General features: G+C 40.4%; 1 protein-coding gene across 2 annotated transcripts in view; it reads left to right on the top strand.

Moving 5' to 3' along the window:
- The first annotated feature begins 1607 nt into the window (after positions 1-1607).
- The window catches only part of mfsd3 (major facilitator superfamily domain containing 3), a 29562-nt gene continuing 8506 nt past the window's right edge, over positions 1608-22663 (top strand). For both annotated transcript variants that reach the window (XR_007449565.1, XM_049579261.1), the window contains exons 1-4: positions 1608-1697; positions 2192-3020; positions 12466-12613; positions 20906-21006. Coding sequence is in view for 1 of the 2 variants with exons in the window: in XM_049579261.1 (XP_049435218.1) it covers positions 2321-3020; positions 12466-12613; positions 20906-21006 (949 nt within the window). In the remaining variant the exon portion in view is untranslated. The remainder of the gene's footprint in view (positions 1698-2191; positions 3021-12465; positions 12614-20905; positions 21007-22663) is intronic.

Raw genomic sequence — 22663 nt, 5'->3', positions numbered from 1 at the left:
TGAAGGTCTACTTGAGTGGTTCTTTGTACATGCAGGACATATCAGACAGACATTAACCAACCACCTAAAAGGTAAGCTGCTAAATATTTATTCAGGCTACATACCATAACTGTACAATAAACAGGGGAACACCACCTAAATTATGAATTCCAATATGTTATTTCCATGGCCTAGAAAAGTTCTATCAATCACTCACACACACACACACACACACACACACACACACACAGGACTGAAGACATTTTACAAACAAGACAACCTGCTTTCCTGATTATGTTTTTGACACAACACAAACACATTTTACACACAGTGTGTCCTCTCTCTCACAGTATTATATAAAAGCAACACAAGTTGTGTTTTTGACTGGAAATCTTAAACATGGAAGGTGAGCCTCAGCTCAGTCTCAATAAAGTTAACTATCTATATTCCATGGATATTATTAAACTTTTCATGCTATTCATACTAATTGGATTTACACTCTTTCAACTATTCCTATTACTTCACCTCGCTGTTACACATTTAAGCATCAGCTTTTCAAGAACCTTGAAATATTCCACAGTCTTGGTATCATTAAAAATTTTGATGACATTCAAACTAATTAAACCTATTCACACTTTTCCAACTATTTCTACTACTTCACCTTCTTACACATTTAAGCCAGTATTGCAGTGTTGCATCAGCTTTTCAGAAACCTTGAAATATTCCACAATATTAATATCACTCAATTTTTCAATAAAATTCATAATAATTAAGCCTATTCCCACATTTCTATCTATTCTGAATAATTCACCTCCTTCTTACACATTTAAGCCAGCATTGCAGTGTAGCATCTGCCTGTCAAAAACCTTGAGACATCCCACAATATTGGTGTCATTCAACTGTTCAGTGACATTCATACACATTTACACCAGCACTGCAGTGTAGCGTCAGCTATTAACAACAACCTTATTCCACATCATTCATGCATTCATGGTATTATTCAACGTTTAAAGCCAGCATTGCAGTTTAGTGTCAGCTATTCAGCATGCAGCATTCACACCCGCAAGTTCCTCAGAAATTGCATTCTCTAGCTCTATTGTAGTGTCTTAAGTTGTGAAGCAGCAAATGTACCCATATTCTCAGAACATTACCCTGTGTGCTCTCAGTATCTTTCCTAATTATCTATGGAGCAACTCTAGACTTTATACCCTATGACACCATTAAATTTTTTTGAAAAGGCGTAGTTCCCCTTTAAAACGCAGGCAAACGCATATTTTGGCTCAGAATCCACTGCAAATCCATAATTTAGATAATGTCCCAAAATTAAGACAAGTCTCAATGTGGAAACACTAGCAATGACTGAATGAATGATTAATCACACAGGGAGGTTGTTACAGTAGGCTACAGCTTTTTTGCACTTTAGCGTCATTAGGGGATCCCAGGGTTGCCAGATGGGTAGACACATAAAATCCCTTTATTGGTTTGTAATAGTCTACAAATGATTGCAAAATATGTGTGTGTTAATAGACAGAAAGCAGACACACACTTTTATGTCATAAACGTAAAATGAACACGACCTCCTCTTGGTTTTTCATCCGCAGGAGGGGGATCGATGTCACAGAACCTGGCAACCTCATAGCTCATACAGAGCACAACTATAAACAAGCGGAGCACCTTCTCCGGTTAGCTAACGCTAGGCTAACCAACTTTCTTTCTCAGTATGTGTTACGATTTATCTCATAACAGATACGGAGCTACTTTTCTGGTTGTAACACAACCCCTAATGATACTGACATGCTGTACAAATATATTTTATAGCTGTTCGTTTACTAAGGTTGGCATGACAGCAGGCTAGTTAGCTAACGGTATCTAGTCAGTCAGTTTCCGCAGCAAACTTAACTGTCAGCAAAATGCCAACGCAGCAAAGTAACGTTTGTGTGCTGATATAAGTTAAATGATGAAAACTCAAGTGGCCACAGTGATATTGAACATGTTTATGCACAGAAGTCATTTGACTTTGAGGAGCTAACGTTAGCTGGGTTAACGTGACTGATAACTGAGCTGGGCAGTAAAGCAGCAGTACAGACACATCCTTTTAAGGCTGCTTATGGTATCTGTGACAGTCTGTAGACACCCCATAAGTTCTGCAACGACGTTACATATTCATCATCAATAACCCTAAACATCATACTGTCTTTTCATTTCATTTCAGGTAAATCTGTCCATCTGGGTCAGCCAGTCCATTTGAAGAGCTCCCCTTTAATCAAAATAATGACAATGACCTGACCAATGGATCTCTGCAGCGTCTGCTCAATTACAGGGTCACTTGTGAAGGTAGATCATGAATGACAAACTAGTCTTCCTGGGCCTGCTGTACTTTGTCCAGGGCATCCCCTACGGTCTCCAGTCTTCCCTGCTTCCTGTCTACCTGCGTGGAGCTGGCCATTCCCTAACCCGCATCGGTTTCACTAAGATCCTCTACTTCCCATGGGTCCTCAAGGTGCTCTGGGCCCCTTTAGTGGACCGGCTTGGCACCAAGCGTCGCTGGCTGGTTGGGACGGTGTCTGGGCTGGCTCTGACATGCCTCTCCAGTGCTGCCCTGGCTCCAGAAGCACATATCTGGGGAGTAGCAGGAACCCTGTTGGCCATGAACACCCTGGCCTCTGTCCAGGATATTGCTGTAGATGGGGCTGCGGTGGGGTTGTTGAAAGGTCGCGGGGAGCTAGGGTTGGGCAACACAGCCCAAGTCGTTGGCTATAAAGCTGGATCGGTGTTTGCCGGAGGTGGGCTGCTTGCAGTGATTGACGTGGCTGGATGGAGCTGGATGTTTATGCTGCTGACGTTTGTGTATGCAGGCGTGGCTCTGTTTGTGTGGGGGGCCCCAGTGCTGGACGATGAGACTTTGAGGGGCCAACAGGCAGATGGCAGCAGGAGGGCAGGGCAGGGAGGAGAAGTTATGAGGCCATGGAGAGTGTGGAGGAAGATGCTGGCAGTGCCCGGCACCCCCTGGACTGTCCTATATGTGCTCACATACAAACTAGGTAAGTCTGATTAATACACAAACACTTAAATTGAAAATTAAAATTCATAGACTCATAAATTGCTCTAACTATTCCATACCCATTAAGTGCACGTACAGTTTTACATGGTGTGTGTTTGGGATGCAGGTCATAGGAAATTGCAGATTAAATAGTCAACTGAACCCATTAAGAAGAGCAATGTATTCAGACAGAGTTTTTGAATTCAATAATACGATTGCTTTATTGAAAGTACAATAGTACCATTGCCAATAGTGGGATAGTTAGTGGGCTAAAACTGTACATTAGTGGTTGAGGTAGCACGTTGAAAGGCAGATAGTTAAAATCATTGCCTTATAGAAGCTCAGTTTTAGTAAGTTTTCCAACTTTTGCCAAGAGGGAACTTTAGATATTGGTCCCTAGATTATGTTCACCGAGTTTCATGCAGATCGATCAAACTTCCTAGGAAGAGATCGATTTTAAAGGTAGAATCTGGAGGATTTTCAAACAAAGCAAAATATAGATATAATACAAATGAAGTCCTGCTTGATCATCACCTATGGGTTTCTACTCGTGGGGTGGTGACTCTGTTTGCAGAGCTCCTGCCCTTTAACTGTATTTTGATGTTTTTGTGAGCTTGGACCCCTTCTGGGCGGAGATTTCCCCAGCCAATGAGAGAGCAATAAACAGCAGCTGGAAAATCCTACAGACCCTACCTTTAAGTGTTTTTCAAAAAATTCAAAATGGCGGAAAATCTATATAACCGGAAGTTATGGGTTCTTGAGGCAAATTTGTTCCTCATGAGAAGAGGCATCTTTGAGCAAAGTTTCATGTCTCTACGACATACGGGGCATGAGATATGCCCTTTCAAAGTTTGCAATTTCAATCGGTTGCTATAGCGCCCCCCCTTTGGCCAATTGATTTAATATTGCATCATTTGCATTTTGTAAATTTATGCTTCTATATCTTTGCTACCTAGGCCTGCTACTAAAGGTCCAGTGTAAAGGATTTATTGGTATCAAGCAGTGATTTTGCAGATTTCAACTTGCTGAAACTTCTCGTGTGTGCTAAGCATGTAGGAGAACTACGGTGGCCGATGCGGATACGCAAAAACGCAAATGCCCCTATCTAGAGCCAGTGTATGGTTTGCCCATTCTGGGCTACTGTCGAAACAACATGATGGACTCTGTGGAAGAGGACCTGTTCTGTATGAATGGCTCATTGTAAGGTAATAAAAACACAAAAAGTCTTATTTTGAGGTGATTACAAACTAATGAAAACATAGCTATGACTTTTATCTTCCATTTCTACCAATAGATGCTCCTAAATCCTACACACTGGACCTTTAATACTGATATTATCTGAACACCCCTGTTGAAATTGTCCTTTGTTTTAGGGCTGCTCCGAACAGTTATTTTCTTAATTGATTAATCTGTCAGTCATTTTCTTTAGGAATCGTTAGATCTATAGCATGTCGCAAAAAGATGACAAATTCCCACCACATTTTTCAAGGATGCATCTTCAAATGTCCAGTGATATTAGGTGTACAACATATAAAACAGACAAAAGCAGCAAATTGTCACATTGTAGAGGGTGGACCCAGAGAGTGGTAGGAGTTTGAATCTAACTCTCAGTCATTTATCTAACTGTTAGATAAATGACTGAAACAATAAATCAGTTATCAGGATAGTTTCCGATTAATTTTCTTTTGCTCAATTAATTGATACTAAGTTCAAATGATCATTAATGACAAGAGTTCAGGAAGAAAGGTGCAGAAGAGAAGGAGCACAGAAAAGAAGAGCGCTTCCAGTTTATCTACCCAGAAATGGGAGCTCAGTTTATCAGCTGATCAAATTTTATTTGCTTTCTGTTCACAAGCTAGACATAAAAAAGAAAACAGAAACCTCCCTAAAGCAATTCAAAGTTACATTTCTTGAAAGGTCCTTTTTGTTCTACTGTGACCTTTTCTTTAGTCATGTTCATACCTTCATGTAGGGCCCAGAGCTCACCACTAGATGTCTCTGTTGGTGTGTCCATGAAGACTCAACTCAGGAATGAATGTATGGGAAAAAGTTTGGGAAGTTAGTATTGTTAGACAATATATTGTTTCTGAGCAGGTCCTCTACATACTTGTAAAATACAGGCCCTGCTGAGATGAAGCAGATGTTTTTTTAATGTCACAGCTATAAAAGTATTAACCTAAGGCACTTGAATGAGAATACAATGTTAGTTTGAGTGTATTTAACTTCCACGCAGACAGTTTTGTATGTGAAAGAGTTTGTTCCAATAAAAGACAAACATTTTTAAAGTAGTTTTGGATCAGTCAAGCCTGCGTGTGTGTGGGAGAGAGAGTTGATATGACCAGAGTTTGGTGTTTGGTAGCAGAAGGGGATTATGTAAGGATTAGAGTGTCTTTGTGTCTGTTGCGTTCAGAAACCGAAATGGAAGACGGCACATCACACTGATGTGTGTTTATGTGTGTGTATATGTGGGTGGCGGGAATATGATTGTCTGCTCACATTTGCATAGCCTTTACTTGTGTATGTGCTTGAATGTATATGCCTTTGTTTTTAGATTGTGTGTGTGTGTGCGTGTGCGTGTGTGTTTTTGAGAGAGTGTTAAGGGTGGCTCAGTAATCGGATGAGCCCCAGCAGACGACACTACTAGACAAAATATGAAGGTTGGCTGGACCCCCTAATCTGTCTAGGGAGCAACCCCCCACCCCAGAACACTCTCTCTGTCACACTCACACACACTATCGGCTGATGCTCATGATTACAGCACAAATTACTCTAAGTGTTTTCTCTGGTAGATTCATTAACAGCCTTGTCACTTGTTAGCATTTCCTTTTGTAGCAGTCCACCTTCGCGAAAGAAAGATTGTGTAATATTTTAGATTAGGCCTGGATGTGCCAGCGTAATTGCCTCTGTGAGACAGTATTGTTTTTGTTCAAGGGGTGTGTTGGTATGTTTGTGTGAGACTGGTGATCTGCCTGTCTGAGCCCCCCTCCCCTGCTTCACACACACACACACACACACACACACACACATATACAAACAGAGACCCCTCGCCTCATCTATCCCTAATGAACTCTGAGTTTGCGCTGCGTCCAACACTGTGGCCAATCATAGGGTGCCTTGTGTCTGAACTGTGACCCCTGTGCCATCTGAGGCCACAGGCATGATGGGAGAACTGTCTGGGTGGACTCGGAGGGACGGACGGAGGATATGGGGAGGAGGGAAGTAGTTTGAGGAGGGAGAACAGGTCAGCAAATGAGAGATTTCCAGTTGTGGCCATGAACTGTATTGCACATGCACTGTTTAAGTAATTTTAAATACCAAAAAGATATTGCAAACTAAAGTGTCCATTATTACAATTTGACAGTGCAAGGAACAATAATATTTTACTGCACATTTGTCATCTATATCAACACGAAAATGCTTTTAATCAAAATTCTTTTATTGTGAGTCCTCATTTATTTCCACATTATTACCAGCAATTTATTACACATCCCTGGTGTGAGTGATGCTGCAGTGTTGCACATGTCCGAACTGGTTCTTTTTAGAGGCAGGGAGTCTCTAGCCCTGTGTGTTTGACAAGAGAGGTAAGTGATGTTGGAAAGGGGTGGACCCTGATGGTGGCTTTCTCTGGGAACTGACCAGGTGGACGGAGGAATGGATGGATGAACACACAAAAAGAAAAGCTTTGTCCCTTTGAACCCTCTCCTCTAAAAAGACAGCTATAAGCACTAATGATAAAATACACTCCATTGTCAGTTTGTTTTGTACATGTCATTGATATAAATTGGTTTGACAAAATATTAGACACACCTCTCATTGTAATGCAATACAGTTCAACAGCTTCACAAACTATAGTTAAAAAAGGACCATTAAGTTGATTTGACACCTCTCCAGATCAGGAGGGTAAAACAGAGGATTTGGACAGACGGTTTGTAGGGCTGCACTGAGGCTGCCAATATAGTCACATATATCTATTGGGTCATCAATAAATTTAAAACAAATGCATAAAAAATGTTGCACTGCTCAACTCAAACACTCACAGAATACATCCCAGTATTGACATGAAACCTGCAGTCTAGTCCGCAGAGCAGTCCCAGAGACATAGAAGTCAGCACAAGGGATTGGTGGAGGTCATGTAGTTATGAGATATGAAGGGAGGTGGAGGAGTGGGAATGAGAGAAGAGAGAAACTTGGGGAGGGAGTGGGGGGTATTTTCCAGAGGGGAAAAGAAGGACTGCAGGGAGGGAGGCTGAAGGAGGGGATGAATTAATGAACAAGCACCACATGGTGCCCTGAGAGAGACAAGGAGCAAAATGGCAATAGAAATAAACACACTGGTCCATGCAGAGACATGTAGGTGCAAGACCTTTCTAGATGTTTAAATGTCTAATCCTAATTTTTTGACCACATAAATCTCACATAATGAGCTAAATATAAATGCAGACTTGATTTTCCGACTAATGACGAAATAGTATGTGCTTCTGTAACAGAGAATATTTGATATTGGCCTATTTTGTTGGTGTAACTGATGTATAGAAACCTTTAATAGCTTTAGAAAACACTAATAACTTAGATCAATTATTGTCTGGAGGTCCCAATCCTTCAGTTATGGTAGTGTGTTAGTAATGTTTGGATCACAGATTGCGTCCGTGTTTGTATCACACAAAAAACGTCTGCAGCCCAAAGCGCCTCTTCAAATGAGAGAATTAAATAGTAGCACAGCCAAATTCCTACACCAATCATTCAAAATGACAAGGAGTGTGTTTACTCCTAAGACCCTGAATGGATATATTACATAACTAATCACAGCAAATCAACCCAGTAACCTAGCAGGACTGGGTTGGGTGGAGACATGGTTGTTGTCTTGCTTCTACGAGTATGTTTTCCTATGTTCTTGACCCCTGGAGGGCCACAGAGAACTCCTTGACATCTACATTGATCTGCAGGGGCTCTTAGTGTGTGTGTGCGCGTGTGTGAAAAGACTAATATGTATTAGGATATTGTGAAGGTGTGTATAGACAGGGCTCTGTTTACTGTTTTATCCCCAGGGAGCCAGAGGAGCTGAAAGGTGTGTGTGCATGTGTGTGCATGTGTATGCATATAGACATTTGTGTGTGTGTGTGTGTGTGTGTGTGTGTGTGTGTGCGCGTGTGTGTGTGTGCGTGTGCATTGCTCAAACATGTAGTATGTATGAGCCTGTCTCTGTTTACCATGCTCTCAGCAGGGAGTGATAATGTCATTGTGCAGTGTCGTCGGTGATCTCTCCTGCTCTGCCGGCTCTTTTGTCTAAGCTGCAGCATAGACGTCGGGACTTGACCCCACTGTCCTCGTCGACCTCTCACCCTCATCTCACTCTCATCCTACTCTGATCCCTCTCTATACCACAACACATCCCCCTCTGCCACACATTTACATTCACACATAATCACAGACCATCTCTCCCATCTAATCACCATGGAAAAAGGTGCTATGTGTCAGATTTTTACAAGTCAGTGTGTAACTGCAAAACTAACTTGGAATAACTACTAAACGAGTCAAGATGAGAGATACTTTGTGTTGATGAAGCTACCCGAGCAGCTAGCTAACAAAAACTTTAGTACTGAACATTGTAGTGTTCATTTAAAATGAAGACCACTTCTCTCATAAAGATGCTGCTGCATTTGCTTGTGTCTTTTGCTTTGCTAAAATGACACACACCGGTGTTTCACAGTATTCACTGAGCCATAGCTGTTAAGAAAAAAAAGCTTTAACTCTGTTTTCACTGCTAATACAGTGACCTCTTTCTGTTATGTGCCATGTTTCCTTTTTTGAAGTAAAGCTATCAGCCAATTTTTGATGAAATCCATCTTACTAAACCGATGCTAATATGTTGCCATGAAGCATAACTAGGATGAATAAAACAACCTGCCTTCCTTCCTTCTCTCTGTCACTTTCCTTCTCAAAGCATCTAAAAACTTGGTCTCTAATCATCAGTATTTACCTATAACATTAAATATAGTGTTGCTTATTCAAGACTGAATAAGAAACAATACATTAAAATAAAAACAACAACAACAAAAAACACCCCAAATACCCGTTACCCCTGTTATTAATTAAGAGAGTAACTGAAAAACTAAACTGCCTCAACTGGACTGTGTCAGTGTGATTTGATCCGTTTTGATTGACGATTTGGTGTAACATAACATTGTTGCCCATGACAACCTTGTATCTCCAAAATGTCATTCTTTTTTTGAGCTAAGAAAGATGATGTTGTTTACAACATTGTGACAATGCATTTTTCAGACAAAACGATGGGTTATTTAGCTCAGGAATTGAACCAAATAAAGTAACACTCAATCCTTCAGTTTATTTGAACAATTCTACATCACCACAAAGAAACATGCTTTTCATTGGACAGCAACAAAAAGCAATTACTATGAGATAAAAAGCAAGAACAAAAACACAGAGATAGAAATCTCTAATATGAAATAACAAAAACTATTCAATCTTTAGCAGAAAATAACTGTTTATTTGGATAGTCCACTTGCAGAATTTTTTATAGAGTATTTGTAGCATTTAAACAGTTTATTAGTTGAGATTCAAATGTTTCACTCTGTAGATTTATAGATAGGCCTATATGTGACATTCACTCAGAATAATTTAGTTGAACTTGAACTACTCATAGGTTGAATGAACAGTTCAAGGTCATCTAAATTATCCTGAGAATATGTAGGTATGTTCATGAATTGGTATAAACCTACTCTATAGATAATCTGTTGAAAAGCTACAAACAAAGTGAAACATTTGAATCTCAACTAAAAAACTGCTGAAATTTTACAAATACTCTATAAAACTATCTGTAGCTGGACTATCCAAATAAAGTAAGTAAATAGTTTTGTTTCTCTCTGTGTCTTTATGTCAGGGTGCATGGACCCCACTATTCTTGCTTGCAGTCTAGTTAGTGATTGATGTCGTCATGAAGCACCTTTAAATAACCAGGATGATTAAACCAGACCTGTCACTTCTCTTAATGTTAAATTGTTTTGTCTTTCTGTGCTGTCTGCCTCTAATGTAAACATAAACAGAGTTTTCTGTGAGCCTGCCATCCCTCCTCTGTTTCCTCTTCACTAACCTCCTAACAATGTCTCTGTTCATCTGCCTCCCCCCTCCTCTTCCTCTGTCTTTAGCTGTCTCCATCCCATGTTGCTCTCCTGTCTTTCCACTCATGTTTAACTCTCATCTTTCTTTTTTAAATAAATGCATTATGATTGTTATTTGCTGCTCTACATGTATTTTTTAAGCTCTCTTGCCCTTTTTCACCTACTGCCGTTCCTCTCTCTGCCCTTTTCTTTATTTCTGTCCTTTTCATTTTTCTCGTTATCACTGACTTAATCTTAGTCCTTCTCTTTCCCCCCACTCTGTTCCCTCTCTCTCATCCTCCACCCCCCCCAGTTCGCTCTTGTTCCACCCTTTTCTCCTTCCCCTTCACTCTGCTTGTTTAATCTTTGCGTATGTCTAATGAAATCCCTGCTGAAATGGACAATTGTTGCTTTGAGAATATTTATAGAAAGGAATAATCAGCCTGGTTGTGTTTGTCTGCACGCCCTCCCCCAACCCCCCTCTTTAAAGAAATAATTAGTTGAAGGCAGGACTGTGAAAGCTCCGAGCTTTGAGCTAAACAACAGGCAGGCAGGAACGGGAGCACAGAACCATGGGTAAACAACCCAGGCATCATGGGTACCGCTGCTGCCAATGTTTACTTTATTATGACTAATATGGTTATTGCACAGTTGATGCAGCTCAAAACAGTTGAGCACAGAGGATGACAGAAGATGAAAATGTGAGTAATGCACAAAGAGGGTGTAAGTGTATTGGCGCAGCTCCCACTGGGTGTGTGGAGTGATAGTAATGTGATGTGATATATCATAAAGATGTCCTGTAAGTCTGTTGTCTGGGGTTTGACCACATTGTGGGTTTGGGAGTAAAAATCTACAGATGCAAAATTGAACATTAGGTGAAAGGGTGAAATGGAGTGAATATGTAGAGCATTAGAGCGAGAAAATATGAAAAGCCAAAAGCCATCTGGGATGCAGCACAAAAACAAGAGGAAGACTGAATTAACACATATTGTATTCTCTTATTGTTTGTTAATTATCATTATTGTTTGTTCGCTGCATTGTTAATTTGTGTTCATTTCACACTAGTATTTGCTCTTGTTAGAAATAATACAGTAATATGCTAAGTCCAGTGCTGTCAGTATGTCTGCTGTGATGTAAAAGGCTTACTCTTCTCATTTCTCTTTCACTTATACTCCTCACTTATATCTGAAAGAAAAATATCACACAGCCGGATATGTCACTCCCCTACCTGACTTGTTCACTTTTATTTTCATGATCAACTTTAACATAATCATCCCTGTTTATTACCAACATGTAAAGTGCCAACAGTGAAACAGGGGTGACAGAAGTGAGAGACAAGTGTTTCCTACACAGAGAATCCATTTCCTACGCCACGTTTCTGCTGGGTTGTCACGCCGCCGTTGCAGCGGTGACACTCGTTCTGCTGCTGCACTCCCTATCACTGGGAGCTTCTCAGCTTTCTCTTATTATATTTTTTTATTTCAGTCTGTTTCATCTGTCTTTTTTTTTCCTCCTCTATTTTTGTTTGTCTCCTGGCTGACTGAGTGAGTGAGTCGTTGGTTGTGTTGCGTCGTCTTTGACAGCAGTCTGGGAGCCAAGCTGTCACTCACGCAGCTCCTTGGTCCCACTGTCTTTCTGAAGTCAGTCTCCATTAATATAATAATGGCGTATAGTCGGCGCCACTGAATATTTTACTGTAATGTTCAGCAGAACATTACCCCCACACTCAACGCCACACAGAGAAAGTCTTATTGTCTGACAGAAACTTTTTATTTTGACTGAAAGGTCTTTGTGAGGTCTGTTTCATCTGTGGAAGTTTCTGTGTTTTTGTTGTGTTTTCCTTTTTGTGCTTTAGGAAAAGTGCTAGGCCCCCATTTGATAAAGTGACTGAGGGTATTCTTTTTCTTGTCAGGCATCTATTATTGACACTTTCCAGGAATAGGCCTAGGTGCGCTGCTTGTCGGTGTGCTGTATTTGATTCTGCAGTTGTCATCTTAGGAAAACCATGTTGTTCAGTCTTGCAGGCTAAACAGTTCGCTACAACATCCTCATTGTGTTTGACTGTGATTGGAATAGGCGTGTGTATTCAGGAGTTGTCTCACATATTTACTGTAGGTGAAAAACAGTGATGCTTAGTCAGAGACATACAGTACATAATATGTGTTGTATTGATTGTATGTTCTGCCATCAATATATTTAATCGAATAACTTGCTCTAGTCTCTCTCTTGCCTTCCCGTCTCCCCTCTTCTTCTCCCTCTGTTTCTCATCTTCTTTTCTCTCTTGATCTTTTTTCTATTGTCCACCTCTCTCTCCTGTTACTATGTCTGCAGGTGAGCAGGGTGCAGTGACCATGTTTCCTCTTTTCTTGTTGGATCATCACATGACCGCCAGGGAGCTCGGTTTCTGGAATGGCGTCATCGCCATGGGCTTCTCCATCTGCGGGTCGTCCCTGGGAGGGCTGCTGCTCGCTCAGTTCAGGTAGCCTCTATCAACACCATCATTCTTTCCAGGATATATCACTGGCTTCATCATGATTGTTTATGTGTGACAGAAGGGACTATGAAGTTTTTTCAGTGGTTTATTTTGGTTCTTAGGAGAAAATTCCCTTAAAAATTAAGAAAATGTGACGTGAAAGTCAAAGACCACACACTGTGAAAGTACACATTTATGGATGCACCATATTGGATTTATGGCTGATTTGATATTTCAGTCCACTAGATACATTTTGCTGCAGAAAAAAATGGCTGAAGTGAGACTTTATCTTATTAGATAATACAGATGTTGACAAAGTTTTCCTTTTGGGACATTGTTTGTAATTGAAAACAGGTAATAAATTGCAATATATCTCAACATATTTTATCGCAACACTGAACAAATCGTAACACATTTAAAATTGCAATAATTGTATACCGTATCATGATAATATCGTATTGTGGAGACTGTGGTGATTCCCACCCCTAATATTGATATATTAGCTTTTTCCCCCATCGAGTTTTAAGCCATCTGTAGTGGAATTAACATCATATTATGAATGCATGCTCTTATTGTGATGGCCCACCAGCAGATGGAGACATGAAATGTAAGAATACTTATCAATGTATGTAATATTCATTCATTGTGCCGAATAAGAAAAAGTGTTGGCCGATTCTTCATTTTAAGCCAATATCAGCCGATACCAATAACGGGCCAAAATTATCGTGCAGTTTTTTATTATGGCACCAAATCCACAGTCACAAAAAACAAACAATCCCCGACCCCAGTAGTTTCAGCAGGGAGATGTGTTCTTATATATTATTATTCCTTATTATATTTCCTTATAAAACAGACAAATTTTACTGTTCACCTTCTAAATTCAAGTTTGTGTCTTTCATCAAACTAAGACTAAGTTAACTGCCTTGTTAATTAAACTCACCAAAGGTGTGGTACAGTCCCACCAGGATTTTGGGGGCACTTTATGGGATTATTGTGGTCAAGAATGTCTGATTTCACTGCACAATTGTTGTGATCACAGCATCAGAACATCCTGGAAGGGCTACAGCTATCACAAACTCCTGTTTGGTTGAGATAAACCGTTACTTCACAGAGATAAACATAAAGATATACTTTTTTCCCCCCACTGTCTCTCTCTGCTGTTTTTGGTAGGCTTTTTACCTGTCCAGTAATGTTATCCCTACCACTCACAGTCACCGTCTTTCTCAGCTCAGCTGCGTGTTCCACAGGTGCAGACTGACCTCTGGTGGCGCGTGCTGTGCACTGCAATACATTGCCGATATACAGCATCTCCGTATTTTCTTTGATTGATGTTTTTGACAGGTCAACAGAACAAAACAGAAATTACAGCACATAACAACCAAGAGACATGATCACTGGACCACCCCCTTTTTGTAATAGAAAGCATTGGCAACATCTCATCGAACAAAACATGGGGGAGTATAACAGACCTCCTCAGTTGCTCTTCCTGAGGTTTCTACCAATTTTTTCCCCTTTTAAAGGGTTTTTTTGGGGGGAGTTTTTCCTTATCTGCTGTGAGGGTCCAAAGGACAGAGGGATGTTGTATGCTGTAAAGCAAATTGTGATTTGTGATATTGGGCTTTCTAAATGAAACTGAATTGAATTGAACCTCAGTCCACATTTACAAACATTTCTCCCTTAAAATTATCCAAGGCTGCCTGCAGCCATTCAATACAGCTTCAACATGAGATACAACCATGGACAACACAAAAAAAACCTCCAGTAGAGACAAAAAAGTTACGTCTGAATTTATCATTATATCAGGTGTCAGTACAACTTTAGTCAAACATCATCTCTGTTAGGGTCAGAGAGGACTCTATATCAGTTTAATAAAAAAGAGGAGCGTCTGTATTTTTGACGATACTGAAAATCATACCATTGGATTTCTAAATATCCAGGTATAACATAATGCTATGTTACTGCCCAAACTTACAATCAATCCAAAGCTATTCAGTTTATTCTCATATAAGGCAACGACTCATTGTTTCAGCTTTTATGTTCACACATGAATGTGGACATTGACTGGCCCCTGAGGTCACAGGTGATTTGTTAGATCTCTTTACAGTATTTTTTTTTCAGTGCATTGAGATGGCAGACAACATAACAGTTTTTGATTAGAAACAAGCCAGTGTGAAGCCGTTGGAAAATGTTGGCACCATGCTGCCAGAAGCAGAAATAAATTTAAGTGCCACATAGAGTGATACAACACAACTAAAACCAAATAGTTAAAAACTGAAGAGTCAGTGAGGTGAAAGTGAGCAGTTACAGGACAGATAAATCAGCCCAGTTGTGAGTTTCCACCAGTGGAAAAGAAGTGAACATTGATAAGGTCCAGTCCACTGCACCACAGGAACATACTGCCTCACACTCTTCTCATCCCATCAGATACAGTACCACCACCGTCATCATCATCTTCCTCCTCATCCTGCTCCTCTTCTTCTTCCTCCAAGCTTTTTGTGTACACCGACTCCTTCTTTCCTGCAGTTGTCTTCCTTCTCCTTTATCTCATCCTCATCACTCTGGGCCCGTTCTTCCAGTTTTTTTTATTACTCTTCGTGTATGTGTCTGTGTGTGTGTGTTTCTGCCTGTCTGACTGTGTGTGTACAGTAATTTAAGTAAACATAGCCTTGTTTGAGAGCTCAGGGACCCCCTGTGTCTGGTGTGTGGTGTGAGAACAGCGTGAGCAGCAAATCCATCACACACACTCGTGCGCACGCACACACTCAAACACAAACTCAAACACATTCACTCACACACACACACACACACACACACACACACACACCCCTCAGGGTTTGATCACAGAGACAATGTGCAACTCTAGTTGAATTTAATTCTCAGATTTACAGACAGATACTAAGAGGTTAGATTTTCTGATTAATAAAATAAAATGGCTGCATAACGTTATATTAGATTAGTCTTATTATGGTGATTAGATGTAATGACCGTGTTGAAACTCTGGTATTCTCTGTAAATGTGGTATTTTTGCACAGGTGTACAGTGTGAAAAATCCAGTTGATGCATAATTGCAATATTAATGGGAATGCATTCAGAGAAATTTCCATAGCAAGTTGTTTTATTCTGATTGTATTTAACCTTTACATGTTTTCCCCTTCAGCACATCGACACTGTGCCATTTTGCCTGACCATCGTTGCATAAGGTTTTACGTCTGCGTACACTAGGATCACATCATAGCACAGCCCTGCCTATGGCCAGTGTGATGTAATGGGAGCTATTAATAACAACAATGCCTTAATGGAGGATAGAGTGTTAGCTCTCACACCGGGCGATACTGTACTCTTAACAAAACATCCAACTGTCTTTCCTTCATTCTTTTTACATCCAGAAAATGTTTTGGGATGTAGCCAGCTTATTACATTAAGGGATCAGGATCAGGATGATTAGGGATGCTGTAGCTGAACCAGCGCCTTCTGCTCATATGTTGGTATCTGTGCCCATTCCTCGACATGTATCGGTCGCCCTTGGGTCTGAACATTGTCAGTGTTGTGCCCTTGTGTTGTGTTTTCAGCTGGCTCCCAGGTTTTCTCCTCTTGTAAAGTGATACTAGCTAACACAGAGTAAGCCTCCAAAGGCAACATTTTTTGTTTAAGGAGGAAAGCACTTTCAAAAGATGTCATTGTCATAGTTTGGCTTTTGATCTTTCACTCTGTCTCTCGATCTCACTTGTAAAGGCCTCTGTGACTTGTAAAGGCACTAAAATGTTCACACACTGACAAAGACAGAAAACACTCAATGTAAATTACTTTTTCTTCTTCTGAAAATTCTCTGGGAGTCAAATGCACTCTAGAAACCATGCAGGCTCATCATCATACTTCATCTCAATGGTGATGATAGTAACACTACCAGTCACAGTGTGCAAGAAAATATGATGTTGCCCACGAGATTAACAAAATTCTCCAGGTGTGGAACAGTAAAGGAAAGTGTTGCGCAATACTTTTTTTCTGTTGAAAATACATGATTTCTGTCAAAATGAAATTCTTTCAGTTCAGAGTCTCCATTGTCATATTTTGCGCTTCATAATGCGCCACACATTTTCAGTTGGAGATGGGTCTGCACTGAAGGCAGGCCAGTCTGTTGCCCATACTCTTTACTACAAAGCCACGCTGTTGTAACATGTGCAGCATGTGGCTCGGCATTGTCTCGCTGGAATAAGAAAGGACTTCCCTGAATAGCCGTATGGATGGCAGCATATGATGCTCCAAAACCTGTATGTTACTTTCAGCATTCATGGTGCCCTCACAGATGAGCAAGTTACCCATGATGCCGTGGGCACTAACACGGCCCCACACCATCACAGATTCTGGCTTAGAACTTTGAGCTGGTAACAGTCTGTATGGTCATGTTCCTCTTAAGCCTGGAGGACTCAACGTCAATGATTTTCAAAACATTTTAAAATGTGGACTGATCAGACCACAGCACACTTTTCCACTTTGTGTCAGTCCATCTCACATGAGCTCTGGCTCAGAGAAGTCAGAAGATGTTTCAGAATGTTGTTGATATATGTCTTTCACTTTTCATAGTAGTGTCTAAACTTGCATTTGTAGATGCAGCGAGGAACTGTGTGCACTGACAGTGGTTTTCCAAAGTGTTCCTGAGCCCATGTAGTAATACCCTTTATACAATCACATCAGTTTTTGGTGCAGTGCTGTCAGAGGGGTCAAAGGTTATGTGCATTCTGTGGTGGTTTTCAGCCTTGCCCTTTACGTGCAGAGATTTCTCCAGATTCTCTGAATCTTTTGACGATGTAATAGATTTTAGATGGTGAAATCCTAAATTCCTTGCAGTTGAGCACTGACAAACATTCTTGAACTGATGGACTGATGGACCTTGCATATTTTTACAAAGTGGTGTACCTCACGCCGTCCTTGCTTATCAACACCTGAGCCTTTCAAGGATGCCCCTTTCATACACAGTCACGATACTATGACCTGTAAGCAGTTAACCCGTTTACCTGAATGTTCCAAACAGGTGTTTTTTGAGCATTCACAACTTTCCCAGTCTTCTGTTGCCTCTGTCCCAACTTTTTTGCAACATAATGCAGGCATCAAATTCAGTATAAGTGTATCTTTACAAAAACAATGAAGTTTATCAGTTTAAACATTAAATATCTTGTCTTTGTGCTGTATTCAATTAAATACTGTTCAAAAGAGATTTTTATTTATGTTTTTTACGCAGCAACTTCCCAACTTTTTGGAATCAGGGTTTTAGATGAAAAAAACACCACCCATTTTTTTAATTCTTAAAAAAAAATTCTATGTACAGTACCTTGCTATATTGAATTAATCAGCAATCAGCTAGCACAGTTGGTGCAAAGATTTAATGTCTCAATACAAATGTTTTTGGTTGTATATGCACCCTCCATTGTCAGATGAACACTTCTCTTTCCTCACCTCTTCCTGTCAAACACTCTCACGCACATATACACACAGAGAAAGTGTTGTCCACCAGGCTGTGGTCCCACCTCTAAAAGCTCAGTTGGAAGGTTTATCCTCCCCACCATCAGAAACGGCTGAGTGGTCACTGAGTGACCCCCTTTACAGCAGCCACTGGCAACCTGAGAACATGGCTATTCTTATCTGGGCCCGGCCCGTGTGAGGTGGCAGCCAGGCAGGTTCTCTTTCTCTCTCACACACACACACACACACACACACACACACACACACACACACACACACACACACACACACACACCTCAGCATCTCCTGAGAGTGCACAATATGAAAGACTGTCATTGAAAAGGGAGGTAAAGGAGCAGCAGAGGAGAAGAATGTCTTTAGCATGTGAATGATGCAGGATTGGTTTTCCAGCTAGGTAAGGAAAGGCTGGGCGGAGAGGGGAGGGATGAGGAGGTAGAGGATACTGAGAAGAGTGGAGGAAGAGAGACAGAGAGGGGAGCAATGTCTTGTACAGAAATGAACACAGTGAAATAGAATTCAGTTGGTTTAAAGGGAACCAATCCCATTCATTCTCAGGTTTATACTTGCATTTTTGGTTTCTACTAGAACAACTTTACATGCTAAAACAAATAAAACAAACTAAGAAAACCACTTTATTTTCCCCAGTGCCTGCCTGTGCTGCATCACATCACTCTCTGTCTGACATGCTCTGTTATAGCACCTGTCTCTTTAAGCCCCCCTCCTGAAAAAAGGCCAGCCTGCTCGGATTGGTCAGTGTTTCCTGATATTATGCATCTCAGTGTGTCTGCACGTCATTTCAGCCTTGGAATGACTGTAATAATGGATAGTGCCACTCTTAACCGTAAAAAATACAACACAAAGAACTTGTTCCAGCAGGAATATGATCCCAAATCAGGGAGACATTTACAGCATCTGCAACCAAAATTACATGTTTCCATTAAATTAGCATGCAGCTACATTGTGAGGTGGTATTGTTGAAGTCATCTGGTCTAAAAAGTAAAAAAAAAACAAAAAAACAAAAACACAGTATGCAGAATTCTGAAGCCTGAGGTTTTTTTCTCCCAGGGATTAATTTTACATACTTTACTTAAGTATTTTGTCTTTACTGTGTTGTTTCTATTCTATATTTAATGTTATGTTTTGTAATGTCTGGTTTGACACAGCAGTTTCCCTTTATCCAAGACAAATTGTAGTAACCATGACCTTGACCTTGACCTTGATTATTTTATTTGGCCACTTTTAACATAATCATCCATTATTGTAATACATATATATTTATATGACAGAAAATAATGAAAAGCCCAATGGGTCACCTTTAAGGATAAATTTAAGGTAGGATGTGCAAAAGGTTTTATATCTTCAGAATCACTCATTAATGAGTCAAAGAAAGTGTTCACCATAGTCTTTTGCTTTCCTTATATAAATAGTTTTTTGTAATACTCTGCAACCTCCTAACACACACAGGTGAGTTTATTTTATCATGTCAGCTAAGAGGAACTGAACTTTCTGTTGGAGTTAGTCAAAAACAAATAAACCTTTGGAGCAACTATTAAAAAAAATCATCCAAGAGGGTAATAAAAGTGGCTTTGTGGCTCAGAGGTCTAAGACACTGATCGTACTAGAGCTGCAGTGATTAGCTGATCAGTTGATCAACAGAAAAATAATCATCAACTATCTTATAACTGATGATTCATCGGTTTTCAAGCAAAAAAATGCCAAATATTTGTTGCCTTCAGCTTCTCAATGTGAGAATTTGCTGCTTTTCCCTTTCTGAGCATTATAGTTATCTCAATATGTTTTGAGTGTTGGACAGACAAAACAAGACATTTAAAGACATCACCTTGGTTGATCACAAAAAGAGTCATAAGTTGCAGCCCAAGACGATAAAACCAGAATGTTCCAGGTTTGAATGTGGTTGCAGACCTTTGTTGTATGTCAGCCGTCATCTACCTATCCTCATTTCTACCATTATACTTTGAGAGGTCAATATTCACAGTCATCTAATTACATGATAAAAAGCCACAAGACAGTCACTGTTTAAAGGTAACAAGAAGTGTACTCAAATAGTAAAAATATGGTCAGGTGACACGACACAAAATGAGTGTGTTGGATCAGTGTTTGGTTCGTGCTTAGCCAAAAACTGACCAGAGGCTCGTCCCATGAAGCAGGGTAATAAATTAATGTGTAAACTTTGTTAAGAAAAACATGGAACTTTAAATCTTAATCATGGACTGAAGCTGTTACCCAGCTAAATCAGATATCCTGCTTTGTGCGACAGGCTCCTTCTCCCTCACAGCCTTTTTTACACATAAATAATTACATGCAAAAAAAACATAAACAAACACACACACAGTCCTTTGAGTGGCAGGCGTCCTCTGAGTGATTGGCATCACTAATCCCTGATGTCACACAACAGTGTGAGCGCGTGTTTGTGTGTGTGTGTGTGTGTGTGTGTGTGTGTGTGTGTGTGTGTGTGTGTTAACAATGATTAATTATCTTCCTCATGCTGGGGATCTCCTTAGGTTATTGATTACGTCACGAACCAAACCCACAGGGGGATGATTTTCTTGCACTAACAGGGAATCAATTAGTGTCTGGGGACTTGTTTACTTAAGCACGTGCACACATGTTACTGTGTGTGCGCATGCATGTGTGTGTGTGTGTGTGTGTGTGTGTGTGTATGTATGTGGAAGAATATCTCCAAATGTAATGATACCAGCCTTGAGCCACTGTCACCACATGTCACACTGCTCATCAATAACACTCATATCTTAAAGCTGCTGTACATCTCGCTGATGCTTGTTTGCTGTCTCTCCTCAGCATCGGGGCTCTGATGCGACGTGTGTTTGTGCTGCGAACCATCAGCATGGTCTTCCAGAGCTCGCTACTCACTGTTCTGGAGCCATCACCACTGATGAAAGGTGAGAGACAGATCGAAAAACAGACACAGACACGAATTTAACAGGACCTCAGTTAGTCCAGTTTGTCCGTTGATGTCGGTGCTTTAGTGTAAATATGATGCAAGCAGGTGAAGAAAAGAGAAGTAAATGTAAAAGCCCTACCCAAGTGTTAAAGCTCTCACAAAGGGGGCCTTCACATCAGGGACCAGGGCCCAGATCTGAGTTCAGTATCGGCCTGCAGCGCCCTTTTCTACACTGTAGCAAGCAAAAATGTCACAGAGATGATGATGCAAGTTCTCAGTTACAGAACAACATTATTTATATGAAAGCTTAGCAGCAGGGGAGTGGAGAGGGAGGCAGTCGTACTCAGACATTGTACAAATCAATCATACCTAACATGAGAACACCCTCAAAGAAGTTAAAATGACCCTGTTCGTCTTTTATTCTTCTCCATTACTAGTGTATAAGCACACCTCATGTTGTTTATTGAATTCCATTGATTTGCATAGTTAAACTTTCCAGCTCTTGATCCCATACGCACACAGTCCTCATTTGACCAGCTAGTTCCCTTCAGTAAACACAGAACACACAGTTATGATCATGCAGGCACATGTATGACTTTAGGTCACAGAAGTACGATGTGAGTTTACATATAACAACAAACAAGAATACTCACACTAAATGAACCTTATGAGCTTATAATGATATTAGGTAATATTAGCTTTTGTTGAGATTAAGAACTGTTTGTTCAACTCATTCGCCGTGTTCTTAAGATCACTGTTTGAATTTGCTCCACACTCATAAACACTACAGAAAAAGTCTAAATGATGGCATACACCAAACACAGCAAGACTGCATTAGAAGAGAGGAACAATGGTCACTACTGCACTTTCACAACAAAGGCTTTCCCAAAAATACAATAAACTGCATTCTCAGAACTGAGCAACACCTCTGACAGCCTCAACAAAATCTACATTATGTCATTCACTACTCTGCTATTGTGCTGTAGTGTTTCTGTTAGAGTGCTCAGCCCCTGGATACTTGTGACATAAGGTGTGTGTTATCCACTTTTCCAATGGAGTATGTCAGCTGATTTCTGTCAGCTTGGCTGGCAGGTATGTAACTGGATATTAAAGTTAGGTAATGTCTGTACAGCATGGTTTTATAATAATAATAAATAATACATTTTATTTATAATGTCCTTTTCATCAAAAGATCTCAAAGTGCTACAGGTTAAAAACAAAGAACGATAACAAATAATAATAATAAAAAAAGGAATGGAAGGGAATAAAAACAAGATGAGCAATTATTTAAAAAGGTTTAAAAACAAAAACATCTAAGGGGGACCAAAAGCTTTGCTAAAAAGAAGTGTCTTAAGACCTTTTTTAAAACAGTCAGTGGATTGTGGTGCCTTCAAGGTGTCAGGGAGGGCATTCCACAGACGTGGGGCAGCAGCACAGAAGGCCCTATCTCCCATGGTCCTGAGTCTGGTTCTGGGTATGTGGAGGTTTGAGTGAGTGGAGCGGAGGGAGCCTGTTGTGTTTTGTGGGTTGAGAAGTTCTTTGGTAGGGGGGGCATGTCCATGGATACATTGGTGTGTGAGGAGGGAAACCTTGTACTCAATCCTGGTGGAGACGGGATACCAGTGGAGTGAGTAGAGGATGGGGGTGATGTGCTC

This window comes from Epinephelus fuscoguttatus, linkage group LG6 (genome assembly GCF_011397635.1).
Source record: "Epinephelus fuscoguttatus linkage group LG6, E.fuscoguttatus.final_Chr_v1".
Classification (NCBI taxonomy): domain Eukaryota; kingdom Metazoa; phylum Chordata; class Actinopteri; order Perciformes; family Serranidae; genus Epinephelus; species Epinephelus fuscoguttatus.
This window is presented reverse-complemented; position numbering and strand designations above follow the sequence as displayed.